The sequence below is a fragment of the Budorcas taxicolor genome, chromosome 7 (genome assembly GCF_023091745.1).
Source record: "Budorcas taxicolor isolate Tak-1 chromosome 7, Takin1.1, whole genome shotgun sequence".
Lineage (NCBI taxonomy): Eukaryota > Metazoa > Chordata > Mammalia > Artiodactyla > Bovidae > Budorcas > Budorcas taxicolor.
The window spans coordinates 71,202,503-71,230,218 of NC_068916.1; the positions used below are offsets into that span (position 1 = coordinate 71,202,503).

General features: G+C 48.0%; 1 protein-coding gene across 1 annotated transcript in view; it reads right to left on the reverse strand.

Moving 5' to 3' along the window:
* The window catches only part of CCNJL (cyclin J like), a 62,175-nt gene that overhangs the window by 16,662 nt on the left and 17,797 nt on the right, over positions 1 to 27,716 (reverse strand). The window contains exon 2 of the mRNA XM_052644081.1: positions 16,069 to 16,282. Coding sequence (XP_052500041.1) covers positions 16,069 to 16,282 — 214 coding nt within the window. The remainder of the gene's footprint in view (positions 1 to 16,068; positions 16,283 to 27,716) is intronic.

Here is a 27,716-nt window from a genome sequence, read left to right on the forward strand (position 1 = left end):
CCCAATGGCTGGGAGAGGAAGTGCTCGGGCCCTTTAGTTCCCAGGCTGGGCCAGGCAGAAAGACCTTTCTGATGCAAATTCTTCCTTAGATTCTTCTTTTAAGGGAGGGGAGACAGGTGGCCTTCAGGAAGAACAGGATTTTTTTGTTTGCTTTTTGTTTTTGAGCAAGATATTTAATGAGGGCTAAGCATCCTGCTACCAGGGGAAACCCAGATTCTGGGGGAGGGGGGTCCTTAATGGAAACAGTCAAGAATGCCTCCTCTCCAACCGTCACCCCCACCCCCACCAAGGATTTCAAGTTCAGGCTCAGGTGCTAGTTCTCCATCCTCACTGCTGTTTTGATTCGCACAATTCTGGGCAATCACACGGAAACCTACACCCCAAAGGATGGTTGGGAAGGCTCAAGCAGACAGAAGGCAATATGACTGGCAAAGGACCCGGGGTAAAGCAATCGCTCCATAAATGGTAGCAGCTGCTGCTATTATTTGCTGAACATGGTATTTATTCTTTGCACCTTGGACCTGGGATGTTCTTCTAATGTCCTGTTAGTTAAGCAGAGATGAACTAGCGTTGGCAGTCAATACTACAAACATTTTCTTACAGGCTCTGAAAAAGGGGTGAAAGTAAGTCCAACCAAAGGCTCCCTCAGCCCCACTGATCCCACCGGCCAGGCTGTACCAGACCCCCAGAGAGAATGCCAGAGTGGCTCCAGCCTCCTTGCCCTAGACTGTGACCTTGAATTCCAGCCTTCCGCTGGTGATTTCAAGGTTCCCAGAGCCTGGGAAGTCAAGGGCAGTGTGGGGTCCAAGGCCTTTCCCGGATGAGTCCTCCTCACAGGGGAGGGACTTTCCTAGTCTAGCTAGTTGGCAAGAGGCAGAGAATCCACACACCAGGATGTGAGCCCCAGAGGGCATGTGGTTCACTCTGGGCTCCCCTCTGTCTCCCAGGCTCCAGCACTGCACAGCAGGCATCAAACAATGCAGGCAGCCCCCAGGGAGGCGCAGCCTCAGGAACTGACAAGCAAACTCAGTTCATTCTGGGAACAACCCCAGAGGTTGGGAGTGTTTTCCACATGGAATTAGAAGCTCAGAAAGGTTAAGTGAGTTGCCCAATCACCCAGTTGTGAAGAGCAAGAGCAAAATGCAGTCTGGCTAGCTCCTTATTCCAATAGGATGGGAACATATCTGTCTTTGTAACATTGTAGATGCCCTTCACTTAGCACAGCAGCCAGCACAAATTTAATACTTCAGCAGTTCTTTTTAAAATGAATACAGAAATGGTTCCAAAGTCTAGAGTTTTCTATTCCACAAGCAAGAAATCTCAGATACAGTCACAAAGATCCTTGCAATCCCAGAAAGTCTCCAAGAGTATATTTATCTGGGCGCAGGAATCATGAACATGGGTGTCAGGCCAGCTGCAACCTCCCCATCTAACCACCCTGTTGTCCACAAATACTCACCTCTGTCAATCCTCCTCTTTATGCCATTTAGCAATTTAATCCCAGAGCCTTTCCACTAAAGATGTGTATGATCAAAGAGACTTAGTTTTTTCTTCCAAAGCAAACTTTCTGCAATAAAGAATAGCCTCCCCTAGAGGATGTGGGGAAGAAAGGAAACCTCCTACACTGTTGGTGGGAACGTAAGTTGGTGCAGCCACGGCGGAAAACAGTGTGGAGATTCCTCAGAAAATTAAAAACAGAATCATCATACGATCCAGCAATCCCATTCCTGGGCATATATCCAGGCAAAATCATAATTCAACAAGATATTATAGTCACATCACGTTACTCACAGCTAAGACATGGAAACAATCCAAATGCTCATCAACAGATGAGCAAGATGTGGAGCATGTATGCTACGGAATACTACTCAGGCACAAAAAAGACTGAAACAATACCATTTGCAGCAACCTGGATGGACCTGGAGATTAGCTACTAAGTCAGTCAGGAAGGGAAAAACAAATATCCTGTGGTATCACTTATATGTGGAATCCAAAGTATGACACAAATGAGCCGATCTATGAGCAAAACAGCATCAGGGACACAGAGAACAGACGTGACTGCCAAGGGGGAGGGCGATAGGGGAGGGATACACTGGGAGGGCGGGGCGAGCAGATGTAAGCGTTTATATATGAAATAGATAAATAACATCCTACCGTATAGCACAGGGAACTATATTCAACATTCTATGATCAGCCATAATGGAAAAGGATACATTAAGAAAAGAATGTGTGTATAGATATATATGTAGGTATAAGGGAATCACTGCTGTAATGCAGGAATTAACACAACATTGTAAATCAACTATACTTCAATAAAAAGAAAATTTTAAAAAAAGGACAGATTCCTCTCCACCCAACCAGCTTTTCATTAAAAAAAGAATTTTTTTTTTTTAGTTATTGAGGCCAGAAGGTTGCTTCCTATTCATCCCCAAACGGGCCATGCTCATATGCAGCAGACAAGTGTCTTTCCAAGGAACCAGGGGCGACAGTCTGAGCAATCTGATGGAGAAGCCAAAGCCAGCACTGCGCGCAGGGCCACCCAAGCTCTCTGGGGGCTCGGTCAATCACCAGCTGTGTGGCTGGGGGCGAGCCTCAACCTCAGGGCATGAGCAACAGGAGTGACAGGAGGAGACAAAATGCTCGTGAGGATGGCACAAGGGCTCAGCATGCTCAGAAGGGCCCAGAGCTCAACAAACCCTGGAATGTGCACTGCTTTATAAACATCTGCTCGCTTCAGAGCCAACCGTGCAGTCAGCCACAGGTGCAGTGACAGCTTCACCTGAGGACCAGATTTCAGGTGGGAGAGAGAGAAAGCCAGGGACAGAGCAAGAAAACCCTCCCGCTGTAAGACAGTACTTCGGGGACTTCCCTGGTGGTCCAGTGGCTAAGACTCTGCACTCCCCATGTAGGGGGCCTAGGTTTGATCCCTGTTCAGGTTAGTCCCCGCATGCCACAAATAAAGATTCCACATGCCACAACTAAGACTTAGCATGGCCAAATAAATAAATATTTTTTTAAAAAATTAGATCTTTAAAGAAAAAAAGAGTGCTTCGGTGGCAGTCTTCAGTGAAGGGAAGAACCTATAAAGACCACTGTAGGTGGGAAGTGGGGAGCATCCTACACCCCCAGTCTGTCCTTGAAGACCTACCCCAGATGCACCGCATCCAAGAACCCCAGCCCCTCCAGGGATCTAGAGGTTAGGAAATGTCCTGCAGAAACAAGCCTGTGATCCCAGCCAAACTGGGGCATCTGGGAGACCCAGCGGGAAGGTAAAGTGGGGTTCTTCCATGGTTGAGCTCCCTGCCTTCCTCAGGACACAAAGAAAGGCCCTTAAGGAATGTCCATAATCCCTGCAATTCAAGATTCCTTTCACACACACACACCTACTACACGCTGAGCCTGGGAGATGGTGGGGCCCGAGATGATCAGGTCCCTGGGCTCACCCTGCCTTTCAGAGCCTCCCCTCCTCACAGCAGGCTGTTCTGTTATGACTGCATCTTCAGGGTCCAGAACAGAGCAGAGCTCAATAAATAACGAATGAATGACTGAAAGCACATCTCTGACAGGCTGGCTCAATTCTGGAGTTTAACTCTGGACTGGAGGTGAGGCTGCGGGTAGTTGTTTTCTCCAGGAGGAAATTGTAAAAATGCCTCCGAGTCAGAGGTGGCATTCAGCCAGCTGGGTCACACACCGGCTTCCCTTCTGGCCGTGAGGGCTTCCCTGTCTCAGGATGGAGCAAACTGGCGCGATGACTTCACTCGCTGACCACAGCAAAGCCTAGGCTCTTTTGTGCTCCTCTTTAGAAGGGACTCAAATAATTTCACTGAGTGTAAATGCAGGGCCATGCAATGTGGTCCCCTGTCATGTACATAGCTGGTTTCTGGGGCCAGGGTCAAGCAGTGCTTTGTGCAGAGGAAGGGAGTTCTCCCCTGTAATGAAGGCCACTGCTTTGCAGAATGCCCCTGCCAGCTGACTTGGGCAGCTCCGGACCAGGCCTGACTGGGCTGCCAGCCACAGAAAAGCTGACAAGTTCTCTTCTGAGCTGAAGGCGTGGATGTCAGGAGTTCTGGATCCTTTGTTATTCCAACTTCTCTGCTTGGAGAAGGGAGAAGGGGGAGGGGGAGGAAAATGAGGAGGAAGAAAAGGAGGAGGTGGCGGGAGGAGGAGCAAGGCAGCAACCTTGGCCGCCTCTCTCAAGGTCAGAATGGGGAGCCGCTTCCAATCATGAGACCTGGTCCCTGGGGCTGAAGCTTCCATCCAGGTCAGCTGAAACGCGGCTCAGCAGACTCAGAAAGCACAGGAGCCAGGCATCTCTCAGCAACCTCTCTGGTTGCTGGTTTGAGTCTTCCTGCTATGGCCACGGAAGAGAATGACCTGCTCGGTGACAAAGGCTGCTGTTGTGTAGTGGCCGAAAGCAAGGACTCGGGGCCACCTGGGTCCCCATCCGGGCTGCTCACCCAATTGGAAAGTTACCCAACCCCTGGGTCTCGGTTTCCTCCTCTGTCAACTGGAGGAAATAACAGTGCCTACTTCACAGGATGGTTTTGAAGATTAAATGAGCAAATCTACACAAAGAGTTCAAAACACCGCCTGGCCTATAAACAATAAATCTTAACCATCCCATGATCACTGAGGCCAGGATCTGCCCTCCACCCCCAAATTCTGACTGTAGGAAAAAACGCAGCGGGTTTTCAAGTAGCTTTTATTGTAGCTACTACTTTTTTAAAGTAGCTTTCTACTTTTTTCTATTTTCTACAAGGAACAAATATCATTCTGCCACTGAGGAAAAACAGTTTCAACTTCTCGGAAATCAAGACACCACTGTTGGGACCCTCGAAGCCAGAACCAGCAGACTAAGTGCCAGAGAAGGTTCCTAAACGTGGATCTGCCCTCGGTCAAGACGAGGATGTAGGGAGAGGCGAGGCATGCTCACTGAAGACCATCTTGAAAATCTAGGCAAACACAAATAATACAGTCTCATCTCGTGGGAATTTCCTGGCAGTCCACTGATTAGGATTCCACGCTCTCATTTCTGAGGGCCCAGGTTCAATCCCTGGTCTGGGAATTAAGATCTGCCAAAAAAAGAAAAAGATTAATCTCATCTGACCTCCCAGGGAAGGCTAGGTTGGCACATTTCCTTTGGGTCTGAAAGGAGTTTTAAAGCAAACCTTCTCTCTCGCCTCGTTTCCAAGATCACCAAGAAAAGAAGGAACAATGATCCTACAGAAAAAAAGCCATGGTCACGTGCAGCCTGTTCACAGCACCAACTATGCCCAATGCTTGCCCGAGGATAAGGCATTAAAAAGTTTGTCGTTCAGACTTCCCTCGAGGTCCAGTGGTTAAGAATCTGCCTCCCAATGCACGGGACATTGGTCCCTGCCACCCCCTGGTCCAGGAAGATCCCACATGCCTCAGGGGAACTAAGCCCACGCGCCACAACTACTGAAGGCCACACCCTAGAGCCCGTGGTCCGCAACAGGAGAAGCCACCGCAATGAGAAGCTAGCAGCCCCTGCTCGCTGCAACTAGAGAAAGCCCATGCGCAGCAGCAAAGACTCAGTGCAGCCAAAAATAAATATTTTTTCTTTTTTAAAAAATCTGTCATTCGAAACACTGTAGAGGCCACAGCCGTCAGGGACGACAATTCTGAAGCAAGTGTTTTCGACTCCTCTGTGCTTCCCAAGCTGTATGTGAAACAACACTATTGCGTGAACTGTACCATTCACAGCAAAGTAGTCAACCAGGCAGCATTCTCAGAAAGCGCCACCCTGAACAGCAGCACCCTGATTTAGACTGCAGGTGCTGCTCCACGACCTCCGCTGAAGCCCATGAAAGGAGATGAGTCCTTAAAGACTGAAGAAATACTGTTCTCCGAAAAGACAATAAAATGGAAATCATACTTTTCTTTTTAAAAAATAATTCTATTTATCTTTTTCCTTGGCTGTGCTGGGTCTTTGCTGCCTTGAGAGCTCCTCCCCATGTGCAGTGTGCAGGCTTCTCACTGAGGTGCCTTCCCTTGTTGCAGAGTACAGGCTCTAGGGCTCGCGAGGGCTTCAGTATGTGCAGAATGTGGGCTCAGTGGTTGGGGTGCATGGGCTTAGCTGCTCCGTGGCATCTTTCCAGACCAGGGTTCAAACCCACATCTCCTGCATGGGCAGGTGGATTCTTTACCACTGAGGCACCAGGGAAGCCTGGAAATTATACTGAAGAGAGAGGGAAAAAAAAGAAAAGAACCGAAAGCTGCCTTGCTGGTCCTACTGTAACCAGTGCAGACATTGGTGGGTTTCTCACAGAGGGCAGAATGGTATGACCAGAGGTGTGGACCCCCCACCACGCAGAGCCCAAGTCTCCTTGGCAAAGCACGGAAGGGCTCTAACCTGGAGGACAGCCTCTGGGTGTGGGGAACTGGTGTCCCAATGATGAAGGACTCTGAACTCTGCCCTCTAAGCCTTCAGCATTAGCAGGAGGATGCTTATAATGCAATTCTGGCTGTGAGAGCAGAGAAAGAACTGTAAGACACTGAGCATTCACTGCTCAGTGGGTTCAAGGTTACTGGAAATAAGAAAATAAAGATGCCTAGATTCCAGCAGCCAAACCGCAAATAGCATGAGGAGCAGAGAGAGTGCCCAATGTCGATATCCTAGTCATGGTGTGAGCTGAAGTGTTCTCCTAACAGTAAGGACACTCGGATCTTCGCAGCAGGGTGACTGGCTTGTTCTTGGCGTGTGCCCAGGACTTGCTGGTCATGCCTGGCTTGAAGCCTGCTTTCTTAGGATGCCGGCTTGATCTGCTTTGGGTCCCGCTATGTGCCGCTGAGTCTTCCAGGTGAACTCTACCATTCACCCTGTCTCCCTGAGGTTGACTGCTGCGTCTGGCATACAGCAAAGGCAGAATACAGGTTTTTTGTGACTATTTTACCCACGTGGGGTCAAGGGCTCTTGAACACCGCATGATAGATCAACTCATGCAGCTCAAGTTTCCCCGTCCCCTCAAAAAACCTCTGAGACCAGAACAGCAGGCCTTAGCCGAACAGGTCTGGGTACTAGACTTGCTAGGGCAAATGGTGCAATTTCTGTGTCCAGCCCAGTCAGCTGTCTGACGGGCACTTCACACAGAATCCCTCCCCTCAAATAGTTCTAAGCCTGCCAGTCTGCAGAAACAGGAACAGGAAATGGAAAATCACCACGTCCTCGTTCACTGTACAGTAACACTGGAGCTGCTTGGCGTGGCCCTCACGTGACAGACCACTGTTTCTAGCCTGCCTTGTGCTGTGTGGGCACCGCTGAAATACTACGGATTAGAATACGCACCACGGACACTGCAGCAGCTTTCTGGAGGAAGTAACACACACTGATCATATCAAGTGCATGCATCAAAAGTGAGACCCATCCTGACTTCTGAAATGTGAAACCATGGCCGGAAGGAAACACAGGGCCAACCACTCTTGCATGAGAGGCAGGGAGCACTGAATTATTTCCTGAACAGGGACAGCCAAGTTTCCTTGCAGATTTGAGTCTAATTCTATAAGCAAGTCTCACATTGTTTTGAGGCACACCCCTGAACAAGGCTACCTAGAAAAATTGCCCCCACTTACATCTGCTGAGACACAGGAGATGCAGGTTCGATCCCTGGGTTGGGAAGATCCTCTGGAGGATGAAATGGCAACTCACTCCAGTATTCTTGCCTGGAAAACCCCATGGACAGAGAAGCTTTGAGGGCTACAGTCCAAAGGGTTGCAAAAGTTACTCCGACATGACCGAGCATGCCGGCACACAAGCAGCCTGTGACTGGTGCCCCAGTGGGGTCCCAAGAATCCCCAGCTTTAGGGCGAGCTGGCATCTTCCTTCATCCCTGTCGAGCAGGGACATCAGAGGGATTAGGCTGCTTTCAAGTTTCCGAAACCTCAAAATCTCAGAGGGAACGACCCATCCCCCCACTCCGCTGGCAAAGAAGCTGCTTCTCAGCAGCTAAGTAATCAAAGCAGGGGAAGGGGAGGGGAAGGATACAGGGGTGAGAGAGAGAGGAAGACAGTTTACTGAGAGAAAGACAGGCCTTTTCTGGAATCTGCGGAGGCCCAGAGGCAGTGCTTCTTTTGGTACCTTCACTAAGAGATGAGGCTATTGATGTCCGGCTTAAGAAGCCTTAAAAGCAGTTGTTGTGGGAACTCATTTCTTACCTGGGCGTCCTGGACAGGACAAGGCAGAAAGGTGGGATGCAAATACACTCCCCGCTGGGAAGCCCTAGCGGACAGTGATGAGAGGCCAGGATGAGGGAGGGACGTGGCTCTCCTTCTGATGGTGGAGAAGTGTGGCTCCAAAGGCTCCTGCACACTAAGTTCAACTGAAGGAAAAAAGGATCCTCAGCTGTTGGTTTCAGTGCAACCTACCAAAATCTTAAATGCACACACCTCTGACCAAAACCATCCCATCTCTGGGAATCTATCCCACAGACATACTTCAGTGTGCAAAGATGCAAAGGAAAGGACAATTGTTGTCACATTGTGTAAAGCAGTGTAAAAAAAAAAAGGATGACAGTGTAAATATCCATTGACAGAGAAATCATTCTATAGATGTCGGTGTTTATAACATGGAGAATTCTGCACTCAGCATAAAGAGTAAGGTGCCTCCACAAAGACTGACGGGAAAGATGTTCCCTAATGAACCACAAAGAAAGCACCTTTGGTGTTAACCCACTTGTGCAGATCTAACTGATTCTGATTATTCATGGTGCACACTGATCCGGTGAACAAAGAACCATGCTCCTAGAGGGAAGATACAGGGTTAGGTTCCTGTGAGTCTGATCACAATCAACCAACACATAAGCTTCTTTTTGGACTTCCCTAGTGGTTCTGTGGTTAAGAATCAGTCCCTGGTCCAAGAAGATGCCACATGGCACTGAGCAGCTATGTCCACGTGCCACAACTCCTGAGCCCATATGGCTAGAGCCCAAACTCCAAAAGAGAAACCATGGCAACAAGAAGCCCACCCACAGAAGCTAGAGAAACCTGAGTGCAGCAACAAAGACCCAATGGGGCCAAAAAACCTGCTACGTAACCTTTTCTGTGTATTTTTGTTTAATATATCATTGATTTATGATCACTGAACTCACAACTAACAGCACTATACCTTCTGCCTGAACAAAGCTTACCTAACACACAAATGTTCTCCTAACACACAGCACAGCCTTCCTAAAAGCAAGAACAGAATACTGTAGTTCAACATGATGGTGGGGGCTCATGTCACACAGCAAAATCACCAACAAGCAGAAAAATCAGAAAACACAACACTAAACAGAGTGGAAAAGGCCAGCTGACACTTGCTATTAGTATGAGAGCCGGAATGAGAAAGCACAGAGCTGCCCCACAAAGTTCTAGAAGTACAGGTTTGGGAGTCACAAATAAATTCCAGTGAGCAGGTGAATTTGCAAGTATGGAATCTTGGCTCATGAAAGCTGACTGACTGTATGTTTGTATACACACAGAATATTCCTAGAAAATACATTCGATCGGTTTGGGGCAAAGATATAAGAAACTGTTCCCATGAGTTGTCTCTGGAGAGTGGGATGGGCAACAGATTTTTTATTTTATCTTTGAATCTCATTACAAGTGAGTGTACCACTGCTAATTTTAAAACTCTACCAGAGGGAGATGGGCCTGCTACAGTTCTGTTCAGTTCAGTTGCTCAGTCGTGTCCGACTCTGTGACCCCGTGAACCGCAGCACGCCAGGCCTCCCTGTCCATCACCAACTCCCGGAGTTCACTCAAACTCACATCCATTGAGTCAGTGATGCCATCCAGCCATCTCATCCTCTGTCGTCCCCTTCTCCTCCTGCCCTCAATCTTTCCCAATATCAGAGTCTTTTCAAACGACTCAGCTCTTCGCATCAGGTGGCCAAAATATTGGAGTTTCAGCTTCAGCATCAGTCCTTCCAATGAATATTTAGGACTGATTTCCTTTAGGATGAACTGGTTGGATCTCCTTGCTGTCCAAGGGACTCTCAAGAGTCTTCTCCAACACCACAGTTCAAAAGCATCAATTCTTATGCGCTCAGCTTTCTTTATAGTTCAACTCTCACATCCATATACGACTACTGGAAAAACCATAGCCTTGACTAGATGAACCTTTGTTGGCAAAGTAATGTCTCTGCTTTTTAATATGCTGTCTAGGTTGGTCATAACTTTTCTTCCAAGGAGCAAACGTCTTTTAATTTCATAGCTGCAATCACCATCTGCAGTGATTTTGGAGAGTGGGATGGGCAACAGATTATTTTATTCTTTGAATTTTATTACAAGTGAGTATACCACTGCTAATTTTAAAACTCTACCAGAGGGAGACAGAACTACTACAGAGCAGAATAGCAGGACTGACTCAGGCCCAGCTAAGGGAGCCTGCCCTGCAGGAGGACCCAAGGACAGAGAGGGGTCCTTTCCTTGCAGAGACCATGGGATCACCCTCCTGCTTGATGCCTCCCTCTCCTGGGGAGAAGGATGAGGGCTGAGATGAAGGCCAGCACTGGACTCAGGCTCAGCTACAAAAAAATGGAAGTCAGAATTTTATCCCAAGAAACACACGGACTCATCTCCCTGAGCTCCCACAGCTTTTCACAAATCAAAAGTCAGGGGCTCACCAACAATTCAGCACTCAGAAACCTTGTTTTCCCAAGGAGTGGTCAGGGGTCCGAAAGTCACAATGAAAGAAAACAGAAGCTTGCAAAGAGAAAGTATAATGGAATTGGGATTAGCTGGAAAGAAAGAATGAAAAAGAAAAGAATGATAAAAGGAGGAAGGGAGGAAATCTGGCAATTTTGTTTACTGGGCAGTTTATACAGCTGTTAACCTATGATTCATTCCCTCCCCCACTCTGAGAAATGAAAACAGGTTTATTTTCTCAATTATGAAAATACATAAGTACATCTAGATCTGGAATGATACACCCCAAACTTTGGGAATGGGACTATGGATTTGGGGAGAAACTAATTTTTTTCACGCTAGGTGCTTCTGTTCCTTTTGGATTCTTTTTAACAATAAAAACATACAGTAAAAAAAAAAAAAAAAAAAATATATATATATATATATATATATATATATAGTAAGTCTCCTACATATGAACCTTTAAGTTGCAAACATTCAAAGATGCAAATGTGTGTTCTGTCAATGTCAGGCATGAGTGAAACTGCAGCTTGCTCTCTGTCTCCTAGTCCTGACAGTCCTTCAGCTCTGCCATCTCCCGCCTCCTCTCCCTCCTCCCGTCAGTAATTCTTGCCTGTTCAATCGATACCAGCCCCTGTATGCCGGCTATTGTACTGTACTACTGTACTTTTCAAGGTACTGTCCTGCAAGATTAAAAACGTTTTATTTTTTGCTTTTGTTTTCATGTGTTATTTGTATGAAAAGTGTTACAAACTTACTACAGTAGAATACTACACAGCAGGTTGTGTTAGTCAGGTACCTAGGCTAACTTTGTGGGACTTACGAACAAGTTGGACTTATGAGTGCACACTCAAAACAGAACTCGTTCGTATGTCGGGGACTTACTGCATCTCATACTTTTTATATCATCATTGTTAAGACCTCATACTACATTTAAGGCCTTGCCATCCTAGCTAAATGCCACTGGTCATGCCTCTTGCCTTTCTGGGTTTCTTTCCCTCCCTCTCTCCTTTCTCTCCTTCCCCGGTCCATATCCTGGGGATAAGGACTCAGCACACATTCATCCCTGAATGGCAATAACGAGGCAAAGGCGAAACTCCAAGTTTCCTTCAAAAAGTTCAGCACAGAATAACCACATATGGGCAGCAATTCCACTCCAATGTTGATACCCAAAAGAACTGAAAATAAATGTTCTAACAAAATTGGTGCTCAAATGTTCACAGCAGCACTAATCCTAGCAGCCAAAACGTGAAAACCACCCCAATGTCCATCAACATGTGAATGGATAAACAAATCGTAGTCCATCCATACAAGGCTGTATGCATCCATACAGCCATAACAAGGAATGAGGCACTGAAGTACTGACAGATACCACAACATGGATGAACCTTAAAAGAAACCAGACATAAAAAGGTCACACATTATATGAGTCCTTTCCATATGCAATATCCAGAACAGGCAACTCCACACAGACACACAACAGACTGGTGGTTGCCAGGGGCTGGGGACGGGCAGGAATGGGAACTGACTGCTTAATGGAGTACATGGGATGTACATGGAGTGATGGACATGTTCTGGAACTAGAGAGAGCTGATGGCTGTACAACAGTGGCATGTGAACTGAGTGCCATGGGACCGCACACTTCACTGTGGTTAAAACGGTAGATTCTATGTTGTGATTTGAATTCTACCTCAATTTTAAAAAACAAAGCAAAATTCCAAACTGTGTGACTCTGAGCCTCTCTGAACCTACAGAATGGGCGGATGACTACACGGGCTGGTTGCGAGGCTTCCAAGTGATGTGCGTATGAAGTGGCTGGCACAGGGCTGGGTGTGTAGAAAGGGACCAGTAAACAATGCAGCCACCCCATCAGGACGATGATTATGTGGCACCATCAGAGCCAACTCACCTGCAAGTGGTGGGGTTTCTGTGTTGTCGAATTGCCCTTTTAATTAAACAACAACAACCAAAAGACAGCTGGGGAGGGGTGCTGTATAAGACAAGAGACTACAGAAGAGGGTGGCTCTATTCGATTTATGGCACACTTATATCTAGATTATATCCAGATTGGGGCTTCCCTAGTGGCTCAGAGGATAAAGCATCTGCCTGCAATGCAGGAGTCGGGTTCAATCCCTGGGTTGGGAAGATCCCCTGGAGAAGGAAATGGCAACCCACTCCAGTATTCTTGCCTGGAGAATCCCATGGACAGAGAAGCCTGGTGGGCTACAGTCCACAGGGTCGCAAAGAGTCGGACACAACTGAGCGACTTCACTCACTTATATCTAGATTATACTTACAGAAGGAGTCTCTCCAGGCTATCCTAGTGGCTCAGTGGTAAAGAATCTGCCTGCCAATGCAGGAGACATGAGTTTGATCCCTGCGTCGGGAAGATCCCCTGAAGGAGGAAGTGGCACCCCACTCCAGTATTCTTGCCTGGGAAATCCCATGGACAAAAGAGACTGGTGGGCTACAGTCTATGGGGTCACAAAAGAGTCGGACACGACTTAGCAACTGAACAACAACAGGAGTCTCTCTTCTGTTAAGGAAGGAAATGAAGTTAACTTGGTCATACAAGGACTTCCCTGGTGGTCCAGGGGTTAAGAATCTACTTAGCAATGCAGGGGATGAAAAATAAATGAATAAAACTTGATCACAGAGAGGCAAAGGGCGGCTCTGCCACTAGTCCGCCATGCACCAGCCCACAAACTCTTGCTTTTCTTCCTCCTTCCACAATCTGGAGACAGGGGTCCTTGACCGGCTCCTGTTTTATGGGAGCAGAGAAAGTGCATGTGGGTGAGGGGGTTCCATCTATGCAAGACCCTCACCTGGAAGCAGCCGCAAAAACCCAAGAACCGTCATCCTTCTTATCTGGGAATTAATTACTTGCTAGGAAATTAGCAGAACTCAGAACCTCCTGAGCAAGGTGACCTCCCTTGTGGCTGACAGTTGGCCTGGGGAGAAGCGAAGGAGGAATGAATAGGATTTCAGGCTGTCATGGAAACTTTTCTTGCCTGGGGCCCCTGAGCATATGGCAGGTGTCCTGAAAAATCCATTCCTGCCACTCGAGGCTGGCTGCCACCCTCAGACGTGTGGGTGTGTCGGGGGCTCTGCCTCTCTGTCTGAAAGGCCCCCTCCCTCTGCCATGGCAGCCACTGCACAAAGAAGTCCCCAGCGCACACCTCCCGCCCCAGCTTCCCAGACAGACGCCGGAGCCTCGGGGGACCCATGGAAATCCAAGTCCCCCGCCCCAGGGGCCTCGATGCAGACCACAGATCACAGACAGCAGCAAGCCAGAGGCCACGGAGCAGACTCCCCGAGGCCCCCCCGAAATGCGACACCCGTCCTGCCTTCCACTGACAGGGACGTCTTGCCAGCCCCCAGCTCCTCCCAAGACCAAAGAGAGCTGTGTGCTGATTTGGGACTTTGAAGTAGCAAGCAGGCCAGTCTCCCAGCAAGCCAGTCTGCCTTATATCACAGGGGAAAGCCAGCTGGTCCAAGGTAGAGAAAATCACAAATCCGGAAGGCTGTAAACCCAAAGCTGGCACAGGGATTATAGATAACTGCAGGTGGCAGGGTGGAAACCAAGGCAGAATGCTAAAAACTCTAATGCCATGTCTTTGGAACTGGGTGATGGTGATGAAGTGTTCGCAGCAGTGTGCCAGGGACAGACAAAGCCACTGGAGAAAATGGGCATGGTCTTCTTGAAGCATCAGTGGGAGTCAAAGAATGGGGAAGGGCCCCCTGTAACAAAATAGGACAATAACGTAATACAGCGACGAAGGCAAAATCTGATTAGATGGCAAGGAAATGTGACTGCAGCTGGTCACTTTGGGGTATCTACTCTTCTGCATTAAGGGCAACTTGGAGAAGTGTGGACGCCCCACTCTAACGGAACCCTTGGCTCCACTCATTTCCTTTAGTCCACAAATACTATATTCTGAGGCCTTCCTATGTGCTCCTTTCCCCTCTGAAACTCACTGCTTAGTGGGAGTGTGCTGCTCAGCCATTCAGTCCTGTCTGACTCTTGGACTGTAGCCTGCAGGTTGGACTGTGACCCCATGGACTGTAGCCTGCAGGTTCCTCTGTCCATGGGATTCTCCAGGCAAGAATGCTGGAGTAGGTAGCCATTCCCTTCTCCAGGGGCTCTTCCCGACCCAGGAATTGAACCAGCATCTCCGGAATCTCCTGCGTCTCCTGCACTGCAGGCGAACTCTTTACAGCTGAGCCATCAGGGAAGCCTGCTTAGTGGGGGAGGTGGGTTTTAATTAAAAATCCACGACGCCGTGGAACTGTACATCAGAGACACCTTACGCCTTACATACACACCACTCACTCTGCAGGCAGTGATGGAGTCTTTCTTGGGGATGCAAGCGCAGGGCCCAAGTGCCATCTAACCAAGACCAGATGGGCGGGGGAAGAGAATGGAGGCTCTGGGCAGAGGCAACAGCAAATGCAAAGCTCTGTGACAGGGGAACAGGGGGACTGGCTGGAACCCAGGGATGGAAGAGGAGCAAAGCATGAGGTCAGACAGGCAGGACCCTGACGGCTGGTCCTTTTAAGATTGTTGGCAAACCAGGGGGCGATTTTAAAGTGGCAGCATGGTATGGCAGACTGTGTTTGGACCAGACTAGGAGCATATTCATTTCCTACCCAGGCAGACAGACAGATGGTCAAAACCATGCTGTGTTTTAGTGAGGCCTCATTCAAAGAGGCCTGTGCCCAGGCCTGACAAGTATATGAAGGTCCTGCTTGGGCCCCACACAAGCAGTCACATTTCTAAACACGTCTAAGGACAGTGGTTGCTAGAGTTCCCCAGCCACCCACCTAGCACATCCAGAGGCCCTGTGTCAGAAAGGAGGTAACATGGGGCTAAGACACAGATTCTGGCATTGTGCATTTCTGGGCTCAAATCCTATCTGCTATAGACCCAAGCAAATTTCTTAACCTCTCTGTGCCTTGGTGAAATGCAGGTATTCAAAGATCTGTCTTCTAGAGTCATTATGTAGATTCTTTTAAGATCAAGTTGCTAAAATCCTTATGCCTTATAGCCTGGTACATTTTAGATGCTAAAGAACATGCTGATTATTATTACTATAGCTTGCATTCAGCTAGGGCTTCCCTGGTAGCTCAGATGGTAAAGAGTCTTCCTGCAGTGCGGGAGACCCAGGTTTGATCCCTACATCGGGAAGATCTCCTGGAGAAGGAAATGGCAACCCACTCCAGTATTCTGGCCTGGGAAATCCCATGGATGGATGAGCCTGGCAGGCTCCATTCCATGGGGTCACAAACAGTCGGACAAGACTGAGCAACTTCACTTCTTCGCATTCAGCTAAGGATGAACACAGAAGATGCACAAAGACCATGGAAATGTAGAACAATTTGGGAGCATGTGGGCTCATGGAGGAAGCAGGGTCCACGTACTTGCGAGCAGGAGGCAGGAGACCGCCACGGCGTAGAGCTGCTTGGAGGTGGTGATGTCATAGCGATCCAGGAAGTGATCCAGCAGGTAGACAGCCAGGTGCCGGGCAGCGGGGCAGAGCTGGCAGTGGCTGCTCAGCCGGGTCAAGATGTCAACTAAGAACCGGCGGCTCTTCAGGAGTGGGGAGTGGGCTCGGAAGGTAGGCAGCTTCAGCTCCTGGAACACGTAGGGCAGAAGAGGGGGTCAGGGCTGCCTCCCGGGAGCCTCAAGCAGCATCAATTTCCTCCATTCCCTCTTTGCTTTCCTTCAGACCCCAGATGGCCTTCGCTCTAGTCTAGAAACTCTTGGACCATCCCCCTCCCGCCTTTGCTGAGCACGTGAAGTGTCAAGAACGTCAAGACAGAGGCAAGGGAAGCAGCCTGATCATTCCCAGCAAAAGGTCGACTGCCTGAGATGCACAAGGCCATAAAACACATAAGAGGACTTAAGTTGGAGTCCCAAGTCCAAATTCAGGTTTTTCCACTCAACCAGGTTGTATGACCTTGGTCAGCCCACCTTCACCTTGGCTTCCTTTCCAACAGCTGAGGATTAAATGAAAAATGGATATAAAGCACCAAGAACCCAGCAACCTCTCAGGGTCCTCGGCTTAATTTCCTCTATGGGTGGGATTGTGAGAAACACTGTTTTGAAATAAATTCAGTGTAAGAACGGTTGTTAATTCTGAGCATAAGGACTTCCCTGGTGGTCCAGTGGTTAAGACTCCATGCTCCCAATGCAGGGGGACCGGGTTCAATCCCTGGTCAGGGAACTAGATCCCACACGCCACAACTAAGAGTTCATATGCCACAACTAAGGATCGTGTATGCCACAACTACAACATCCTGCAGGACACAGTGAAGATCAGAGACCCTGAGTGCCATGGCTCAGACCTGGCGCAGCCTAATGGAAACTAGAGTACAGAGAGCTCCAAATAGCCTTCACCCAGACTCATTAGTTGTTACTTACCTTTTCTTTCTCTATATACACACTTTTTCTAAAAGTAAGTTCCAGCCATCATATGTCCCCTTGAAGAACTTAAGCCACCCCATTTTGTTAAAGACTCCATTTTAGAGTTCTGAGGAAAGAGTCTTTGGAAATCCCCTGACCTCACCCCACCACCTGCGAGCCAATTAGATCCCAGATCAGGATCTCCTGACTTTATGTTCAGGACTTACGACCTGCCCGGGAAAATCAAATTAAGCCCGGGAAATGGGAACCAATTAGAACCCGTGGCCAGTCCGGGAAATGAAAACCAATCAGAACCCAACACCTAACCCTTCCACAGAAGGTAACCAATTAGACATCTCCCAACCTGGAAACTCCCATTTTTCGAATTTTTCGTGCGAGAATACCCTATATAAGCAATGTAACCCAGAGTTCGGGGCTCCTCCCTATAGCCGCTGCGTCAGTAATGGTGGGAGCCCCAGCTGGAGCTTGGTAATAAAAACTCTCTTGCTTTTGCATTGGATATCGGCTCCCTGGTGGTCATTGCGAGATTTCGCAACTTGGGCATAACACCCTGAGGAGGTGACTGTTCCTTCATAATTTATATACTACTGTGTCATCTGAATTTATCAGTCAAACACAAGTAAATGCAACAAGAAAACTATGTCACCCAAGATTTTGATGAATGAAAAAATTTTCTTATACCTCTACCATACATTTAACCAAGCAGATCAGACATAGTTTACTTAGGAAATGTCTTGGCAACATTTTGTCGAAAAGGGAAACAAAAAAAGAAGCAAAAATCCAGGAAAAACGTAAAGAAGAAGCTGCAGAAAAGGAACTGTGAGAGCTCACTAAGGGCAGGTCAACTGGGGGATGAGATTAAAACAAACTGGTGACCCTCCCCTGCCTAACACCCTCTCTTAACCCTGGGGCTGTGAATAGCAACAGCTTTGGGACAAGGTGATATCTGTTCATTCACTCATTTAAGAGATATCAATTCATTCATTTCACTCTGTAAGTATCAAGTACCTTTTATATACCAGGCATTATTCTAGGCAGAGGGGGTATAATCAGGAATGAGACAGACACAGACACGAGTGTAAGATTAAAACTGTGAAACTCTTAAAAAAAAAAAACAACAGGAACAAACCTTTATGATTAGGTTAGGCAGTGGTTTCTTTGATATGACATCCAAAACAGAAGGAATAAAAAAAAGAAGAAAAAATTGCATAAGTTAGACTTCAAATTTTAAAACTTTCAAAAGACACCGTCAAGAAAACGTAAAGATAACCCACGGGATGGGAGACAATATTTGGAAATCACAGATCAGTAAGAGACTTTAATTCAGAACATAAAAAGAATTCTTACAAAGCTTCAATAAAAAGACCAACAACCCAATTTAAAAATGGGCAAATGATTGAACAGATATTTCTTCAAAGAAGGTATAGAAATCGCCAATAAGCACATGAAAAGATGCTCAACATTATTTTAGGAAAATGCAAATCAAAACCACAATCAGATACCACTTCACACCTATTAGAATGGCTATTATAAAAACAGAAACAGAAAATAAACACATGCTGGTGAGAATGTGAACAAATTGGAACAAACTGGAACCCTCAGACACTGCTGGTGTTAAACAAAAATGGTGCAGCCACTGTGGAAAATGATTTGGCAGCTCCTCAAAATGTAAGAGTTACCGCATGACCTAGGAATTCCAATCCTTGGTGTACACTCAGGAGAAATGGAAACAGATGACCACACAAACACTTGAACTGGAAAGTTCATAGCAGCATTATTTATAATAGCCCCAAAATGAAAACAACCCAGATGTCCACCAACTGATGAATGGAAATATATGGTATACCCATCCCATAGAATATTATTATTCCACAAAAAGGAATGAAATACTGGTATGTGTTAGAACTTGGATGAACCTTGAGAACATTACGTTAAGTGAAAAAGATCCAGTCATAAAAGGCCACATATCATAGGACTCTCTTTGTATGAAATGTGCAGCACAGGAAAATCTGTTAGGGAACTGTTGACCAAAACTGTCTGCCTGGGTCAGGCGTGGTAATAACCACTTGCATGAGCTGTCTCACAACAGGAGGTCAGAGATCCCCATAAGGAAGATGGTGCTGCCACTGAAAACTAACCAGGAAAATCTGGGAGGGGCCAAAAGGAGAGAGGAGTCACCAACCCATAATATGTCCTGCCAACCTCCCAGAAATCCTCCCTTGGCAGAGAGAATCTGGCGCCATCAGGAAGGACCCTAGTCAAACCAAAAGTGGGCACAAGCAAGATGACTGGCCACAGACAACCTGATAAGCTAATCCCATTACCATAAAAACTGAGACTGTGAGCCATGAGGCAGAGGAACCCTCTGCCCAGGAGGAGGGAACCCCCTCCTGGGTTCCCTCATCCCACTGTTCTCTGCCTGGGCGCCCCTTCCAATAGTCTTTTGCTTTGTAAGGACATGCGTCTTCTCGGACGATTCGCTTCCGAGTGTTAGACAAGAGCCCACTCTTGGGCCCCCCTTCTGGTAACAAATCCATACAAACAGAAGTTAGATCAGCGAATGTTGGAAGCTGGGGGCAGGTGGGAAGGTTAACGGCAGGAGGAACCTGCTAATGGATACGAGGGTTCTTTTAGGAATGATTAAAATGTTCTTAGTGTCGATGGTTGCACATCTCTGTGAATACACTAAAAAGCAACTGAATGTGACTTCAAAAGGCGAATTTTACGGTATATGAATGATATCTCAATGAAGCTGTTATAAAAAAAAAATAACAGACACATCACCCACTCTAATGGAGTTTATGGCCCTGTTGGAAAGAGATGACCATCAAAGAGTAAGGCAACTGCAGAATTCCAAACCGGGATCAGTACTGCAGAGGAAAGCTGTGGACGCTGAAAAAGCTGCTTGTCTTCCCTGAGGGAGGGGAGATCTGCCCTCTGAAAGTGAAGCCTGGTAGAGATTTCATGCTAGGATCTCTTCTCTGACTTATTCCCCCAGAACCTGAAGCCACAACACCACTCTCTCAGTAGCCCTAAAGCTGTGATCATGGAAGGTGCCCAACGTCTGATCAACTATTTCCTGTCCCTAACATTACACATGGAGAAACCAAATGTGACGAAGTCCTATAGCCCCAGGGCTTAACTAACAAGAAATATTAGATCTGAGACTAGAAGGATTTTAATGTATCCTTTTCCTCAACCTTTTTTTTTTAAATCATGGAGAAAATCTTTTCTAATAAACAATTTTTAATTGAAGTATAGTTGATTCACAATATTTTGTTAATTTCAGGTTACATTAAAGTAATTCAGTTAACATATATATTTTTTCAGATTCTTTTCCAATATAGGTTATTACAAGATATTGAATACAGTTCCCTGAGCTATACAGTAAATCTTTATTCTTTATCTATTTTATATGCATCTGTTAATCCCATATTCCTAATTTATCCACCCCTCCTTTCCCCTTTGGTAACAAAGTTTATTTTTTATGTGTGAGTCTGTTTCTGTTTTATAAATAAATTCATTTGCATTATTTTTAGATTCCACATATAAGTGATAACACATATTTGTCTTTCTCTCTCTGACTTACTTCATTTAGTAAGTCACATGATAATGATACTCTCTAGGTCTGTCTATCCATGATGCGGCAAATGGCATTATTTCATTCTTTTTTATGGCTGAATAACAATCTGCTGTAGATATGTACCACATCTTTATCCATTCATCTGCTAATGCACATTTAGGTTGCTCCCAAGTCTTGGCTATTGTGCTGCTATGAACATCGGTGTGCTTGTATCTTTTAGAGACAGAACTTTCATCTTCTCTGAATATATGCCCAGGGGTTGCTGGATGTTATCACAGATTTTTTTTAGTTTTTTTAGGGAACGTCCATACTGTTTTCCACAGTGGTTGCGCCAATTTACATCCCATTCCCTGGTGGTTCAGTGGTAAAGAATTTACCTGCAATGCAGGAGATGTGGGTTCAATCCTTGGGTCGGGAAGATACCCCCGGAGAAGGAAATGTCAACCTACTCCAGTGTTCATGACTGGGAACTCCCATGGACAGAGGAGCCTCGTGGGCTACAGTTCATAGAGCTGCAAAGACTTAGCAACTAAACAACAAAACAGAGTCGAAGGGTTCCCTTCTCTCCACATCCTCTCCAGAATTTATTATGTGTAGACTTTTATAATCATGGACAAAATCTTCACTTCTTTAAGGAAAGGATTTGACTTCTTTGGGTATTTTTCATCTTCATTGTTTGATGGATTCATGCTACCACCATGGGACTTCAAGCTCCTTGAGGGTGCAAGTCTGGGTCTGCCACTGCCCTGGTGTGACCAGAACATGGTCAGATGCCTGGAATTAAATGGTGAAGGAGTGAAGGAAGGGAGGGAGAGAGGAAGGGAGGGACTGCAGTGGTGAGTACTGACTGCCCAAGGCCCAGAGGAAGGTGTGGCCACTTGTGTAGAGTAGCAAGTCAGTGGGAACCTCAAGGAGACCTGTCCAGTCAAATTCTGGAAGGACATCTAGGAACTAACCTGCTGAAGATGAAGGGGAAAAGGAAGTTCAGCTGGAAACACAGCACCTGCAAGGCCACACTGGTGTCCCGTCTGGGGAAGCTGGAGCCCTTGGAACAGCCAGAGAGGGAGAGTATGCTTGAACAAAGTAGGCTGCAAGGGTGGACGGGGTCTCAGTCTATATGTCCTGCTAAGATGGTAAAGAACCCGCCTGCCAATGCAGGAGACGTAAGAGACACAGGTTCAATCCCTGGATTGGGAAGATCCCTTGGAGGAGGGCACAGCAACCCACTCCAGTATTCTTGCCTAGAAAATCCTATGGACAGAGGAGCCTGGCAGGCTACAGTCTATGGGGTCGCAAGAGTTGGACACGACTGAAGGGATTTAACATGTAAGATATCCCACCTGCCCTGTGGGCAACGGGAGCCAGTAAAGGGTTTGGAGCAGGGCAATGACAGTAAGGGGTTTAGAGCAGAATGGCCTTGCAGGGAAGAACTCTCAGTCGGTCTTACCAGCCAATTTGCGGCTGCAGCCCTCTCATCACCAGGACCCCCTCCCCACCCTCCAGCAGCCCCCACAAGCTTGCAGCCTACTTGGGTATTTCCTTTAAGCAGAGGGTTCTAAGGCTCTTGACAAGAAGCAACAACAATCTCAGATATTTAGTGTTCCATAGGCAACAGCTGCCGGAAATTAGCGAAGTGACCTTTGGCCCGGGTTGCACTGCCCTCATCCAGGCGGTTCAAAGGCTCCAAACACAAGAAGTCAGATATGCAACGTCCTGACTGCTCTCTGATTTTAGCTCAGCCCGACAGAGCTACACTCCCATCCTCTGCATTTTCCCTTGTGTAGGAAAAGCTCAAAGCCAGATGCTGTGTCTTTCCTCTGCACACCCTCCTGCAGAAAGAGCCCATTGGCTTGAGCAGATTCTCTGAGGAAGCCATCGGTACATAAAACAGCTATGGACCTTTGGAACAGGCAATAATAGCTCAAGAAGGAGTCAGCAGGTAGGGCTTCATGGAAAAGGCTGTTCTCAAGGGTGTGCAGGCTTCTAGGAAGGAGAACAGCTGTCTGTGATGCTCCCCAGCTCCACTTCTGCTCGTCCCTCAGACAGGTTTAATCGTCACTTATAAAGAGACGCTTTCTCTGATCCCGCACCATTCTAAATCAGGTGTCCCTTGTTAGCATGCTGTTCTTCGAGGCCAGATATTTACTTATTCACGTGTCTCTTCCTGCTAAACTCTAGCTGCAAAGAGCAGGAGCCACATCCCCTCTGCCAATACCAACTGCCCAGAGCCTAGCACAGGGGCAGGTGCTCAAAAAAAATCTCTGCATAAGTTAAGAAAAGGAATGAGCATCCATCAAGAAGGCAAGGAGGAAACGTACATGCATATTGCTAAGTGAAAGAAGGCAATCTGAAAAGCCTACATACTGTGATTCCAACTATATGACAATCTGGACCAGGAAAATCCATGGAGAAAGTGAAGAAAGATCAGTGGATGCCAGAGTCTGGGTCGGGAAGAGATGAACAGGGGGAGCACGGAGGAATTTCAGGGCAGTTAAACTACTGGGTATGGTACTACAATGGAGGATACATGTCATTCCACATTTGTCCAAACTCACAGAACGTACACCACCAAGAGTGAACCCCAGTGTAAACCGTGGTCTCGAAGTAATGTGTTTATGTAGGTCCACTACAGGAGTGCTTCCTGAGCCGCCCCTCACTGGCTGCTCCTTTCGTTTCTGGAATTCAGGTGAGGATTTGTAGGTTCACTGACTTGTTAACAAATGGACCCTTCTGGTGGGGGTTGTTGATAGTGGAGGCGGCTGTGGATATGGAGGGGAGGCAGGGTACACGGGAAATCTCTGTACCTCCTGTTCAATACGCTCTGAACCTAAAACTGCCTGAAAACACAAAGTCAGTTAAAAAATAAGAATGAACACAAGGACATCCCTCCCTGTTCCAAATACCCTCCTCCACATTTAGGGGAACAGCCTGGCACGGAGTGCAGCATTAGGCAGTTCTGGGGTAGAATCTCACCTCTACTGTTTACTAACCCTGGACATGTGAATTCTGAACCCCGGTGTCCTCACCTGAAAAGGAGGTCACACTGTCATAATGCAAAGCGTGTGGCACTTAACAGCACTTAGGCCTGCCTTTCCCTCAAACCGGGCAATCAACCTTCAGATAAGCTGAGCTTATCTGCCTCGGTCGGGCTCTCAAAGGATCCTGATTTGTACTGCTGAAGGAGGCATTCCACCTGAGGGTTTATAGCTGGGCTGGGGTCGGGAGACGGGGGTGGCGGTGCAGAGAAAGCTGCCTGCCTCCACATGCTCTGCAGAGACTGACAGCCAAAGGAAATTAGCACTCTGAGCCTTCTCTTCTGCTCAGCACCTCAGAGCAGGGCGATTCTTTGGGAAATGAACAACAAACCAGGACGCCAGCATGCCTACCCTGTTTAGTTGAGAGTCTGGCCAATTATTCCCCTAACCCAATTGTGAGTGGGGGGTGGGGGGGCGCCAGGGAGGGTTGGGGGTGGGGGGCGGGGAAGGCATCCATTACAAGGGCTTTGCTCTAAGGATCGCATTCCTCCCGGAGCACTCTTGACCTAAGGCAGCTCGAAGCAGCTGGGTGCACGAAGCCAGCCCCTCTGCTGAGCCGCCTGAATTCCAGGAACAAAAGAGCAGCCAGCGAGGGGCGGCTCAGGAAGCGCTCCTGGATTAAGCAGGCACTTGGCAGGCAGGCAGGCAGCTGCTGGCGAGGGCGGAAACGGGGCAGGAACCGGCCAGGCAGGGTGACCCTGCTCATGGCAGGGCCAGGGGCAGCATCAGTGTGGCCAGCACAAAAGCCACACTGAGAAGGGGCGGGGCAGAGGCTTCCTGAAACTCTCCCTCCCTAGACCTTTATCACCTGAGCCAGACGGGAGCGCTTTTTATTTGCCCTCCCAGAAGGTTGATTGACCAGTTTGAGCAGGTGGGGGCACAAAGACAGATGGTTGTGATGGGGTTGGGGAGGGCGGGCAGGTGGGACTCCACCTTTTAAAAAAAAAAAAAAACCTGCTTTTGCTATCTCAGTTGTTATTGTTTAGTCGCTAAATCGTGTCGGATTCTTTTGCAACCCCATGGACTGTAGCCCACGAGGCTCCTCTGTCCATGGAATTTCGCAGGCAAGAATAGTGGAATGGTTGCCACGCCCTCCTCCAGGGGATCTTCCCGAGCCAGGGAATCTTCCCGAGCCAGGGACTGATCTGGATCTGGTACAGTTAAGGGCAAATGAACATCTGGTGAATGAGGGGATGAATGTATTCATGAGTGAATGGAGTGTTCTGTGATGAACACAGGTACAACCCAATCAACACCAATTGGGGGAACTTCCCTCCACCTGGAACCTTCTCTGCCCTCCTCCCCCAGATCTCCCTTACCTGGTCCTGTACCCTTCCCTGGGGGTAACCAAGATGGTTGGGGGACAGTCCCAGGGTGAGAAGCTCCAGAGGTGCCATCCTGGAGGAGAGGAAGGTGATGGGTGTCAAGACAGGCTGGAGTCCTTTAGAAACACTCTCCTGCCTGCCCAAAGGCTCTTCCAGAGGCTTACAAAGCAGAAAGAGGACTGCCTGAGAGGGGCAGGGCTCCACGAAAGACCAGGGACAAGTGAATCATGACCTACATGAAGCCCCAAACCAAGTTACACACAGAGAAGGCAGGGCTGCCCGGAGTGCAGACGTCCAGACCCCTCCCTCACCCCCAGCACAGAGGCACTGACCTTGGCAGAGGTGGCAAACCCTGCCCACCTGCGCTGTGCTCAGATGTGACTGGGAACAGGAGCGAGGCCAGCTCCAAGTGCAGGCTGACAGACCTGGAGCCCACAGCCAGGAGAGCTGGGTGGGGACCCCAGCCTGTCACTGCTGCAGGACAGATGGGCAGGAAATTCAGAGTGTGCTCCTCACACACAGGCTCTGCTCACATTTTGAGGCTAACCTCAGAGGGCTCTGAAGGTCACATGCACTGTGAAAGTTCAGCCAGTCACCCTGGTTTCTCACGATGGGAGGAAAGGAAGTCTTCATTTGACCCCGTGGTGTCTTGCGCTGTGTTACTTTCTAATTGCCTCTTAACCCACCCTTCCTGCCGATCTCAACTTAAAGGTCACTTCTGAAGAGAGTGTCCCCAGGGAATGCCCCTGTCAGAACTCAGGGGCATCCAGGACTTTCTGTCCATCTCTCCATCCATCAATCCACTGTCCTTCTTCATCCCTGACCACAGACATCATGAGGACAGGGGCTGGGTTCGTCTTGTTCAGCTCCAGGACACCAATGCCTGACACAAAAGAGATACTCAATTCTTCTAATCTCCAAATTTGGGGAACGGTAAATACTTGATATGAAAAGGCAAGAAAAAACGAGTTGCTCCTGATTTATGTTGAATAAAACTATTCATCTAGCTGGGCAATTCAAACTACTCAAAGCCTGGCAGTGTACGGGCAGGGGTTGGGGGTGATGCTGAATTCCAGGGGAAAGAGAATGTTGTCCTTGCCTCGCAGTGGCATGTCCCTCAGTCTACCCAACAGCAAAGAGGGTAGGGTAACCAAGGAGGAAGCAGGTCAGTGTTTACAGAGGACTGGAAGCTTTAAGAACCTAAATCATACCCTCCATACTTGGTCATTCCAAAGATACTGCTTGCCGACATGTGTCCCATGACACCCCAGCCCCTGAAGAGGATTCTGTGGGCCACTAGTTTGGGGAACACTGCATACCACATTCTGTGTGCACGCTCAGGCACTCAGTTGTGTCCAGCTCTTTGTGATACCATGTACTGTCGCCCCCCCAGGCTCCTCTGTCTATGGGATTCTTCAGGCAAGAATACTGGAGTGGGCTGCCATTTCCTACACCAGGGGATCTTCCTGACCCAGGGATCAAAGTGGCGTCTTCCTGAAAGTCTCCTCCACTGCGGACAGAGTCTTACCTCTGAGCCACCAGGGAAGCCCAGGACTACATTGTTCCTTCCTAAAAAGCATCATATATTAGCCCATTAGAGGCCCAGAAATATGTGTTCAGAAAAAACTCACAGTTCTGTGAAATTCTGAGTTAAATTTACCCACTGACCACTATCACCCCCACCCAGCCTTTTCGGTGATTTACGGTGCTGGCAGCTGGGACCCCAGCACATCTGCAATGCAAGACTGGTGAAAATCCCTGGCACACTGCCTAGTAATCTGATAACTGTAAATTTAGAGACTAACTGAAAAGTTTGCCGAGATGGAAAACCACAGCTTCCACCTGCAGAATGGCCCCTGCTAAGAACTTCCACATGGTAGTGGTATTAAGGAGCCTAGGAACGGGCACAAGAGGTCAAAGACGCCGGCCACAGAAGCCCCAGGCAGCCAGGTGCTGGGTGCCCTGCCTTGAGGGGTCCGGGGACTGGGCCCCAGATTAACCCCCGCCCACCCCAACCCATCTCACACCTGTGCTGTGAACGCGGGCTTTAGTCACCTCAGTTGTGTCCGACTCTTTGCAACCCTACGAACTGTAGACCACTGTCTATGGGGGGAATTCTCCAGGCAAGAATACTGGAGTGGGTTGCCATGCCCTCCTCCAGGGGGTCGTCCCAACCCAGGGATCAAACCTGTGTCTCCCGCAACTCCTGCATTGCAGGCACATTCTTTACTGCTGAGCCACCAGGGAAGCCCATCTCACACAAATATATTTATATATATAACTGGCAGCATCCTGTCCTCCATAAACACAGACCTGGGTTCCTCCTCAATTCTCTGTTGTTACCGGATAGACTGAGGTACATACTACCCCAAGGCAAGGACAGAGCTTTCTCTCTCTCCTGGATTACATCTCCCCTCTGGTCTCCATGAGAATCTGGACTTGCTCCTTATGATGAGTAGTTTTATATAACCTCCCATTTCATATATATGTATCATATATATATATTATATATCACATAATTTGAAAGCTTATATGTCATTAGCCAGACACTATGTCTCATGCATTTTGTCCTCTCATCCTCCAACAGGCCACGAGATGGGGATTATTGGTGTCCTCGTGTTCCAGACCAGGATGGCTCAGAGAAGCTAAGTAACCTGCTGAAGGACATCGAGGTAATGAAGGACATATCTGAGTCTCGG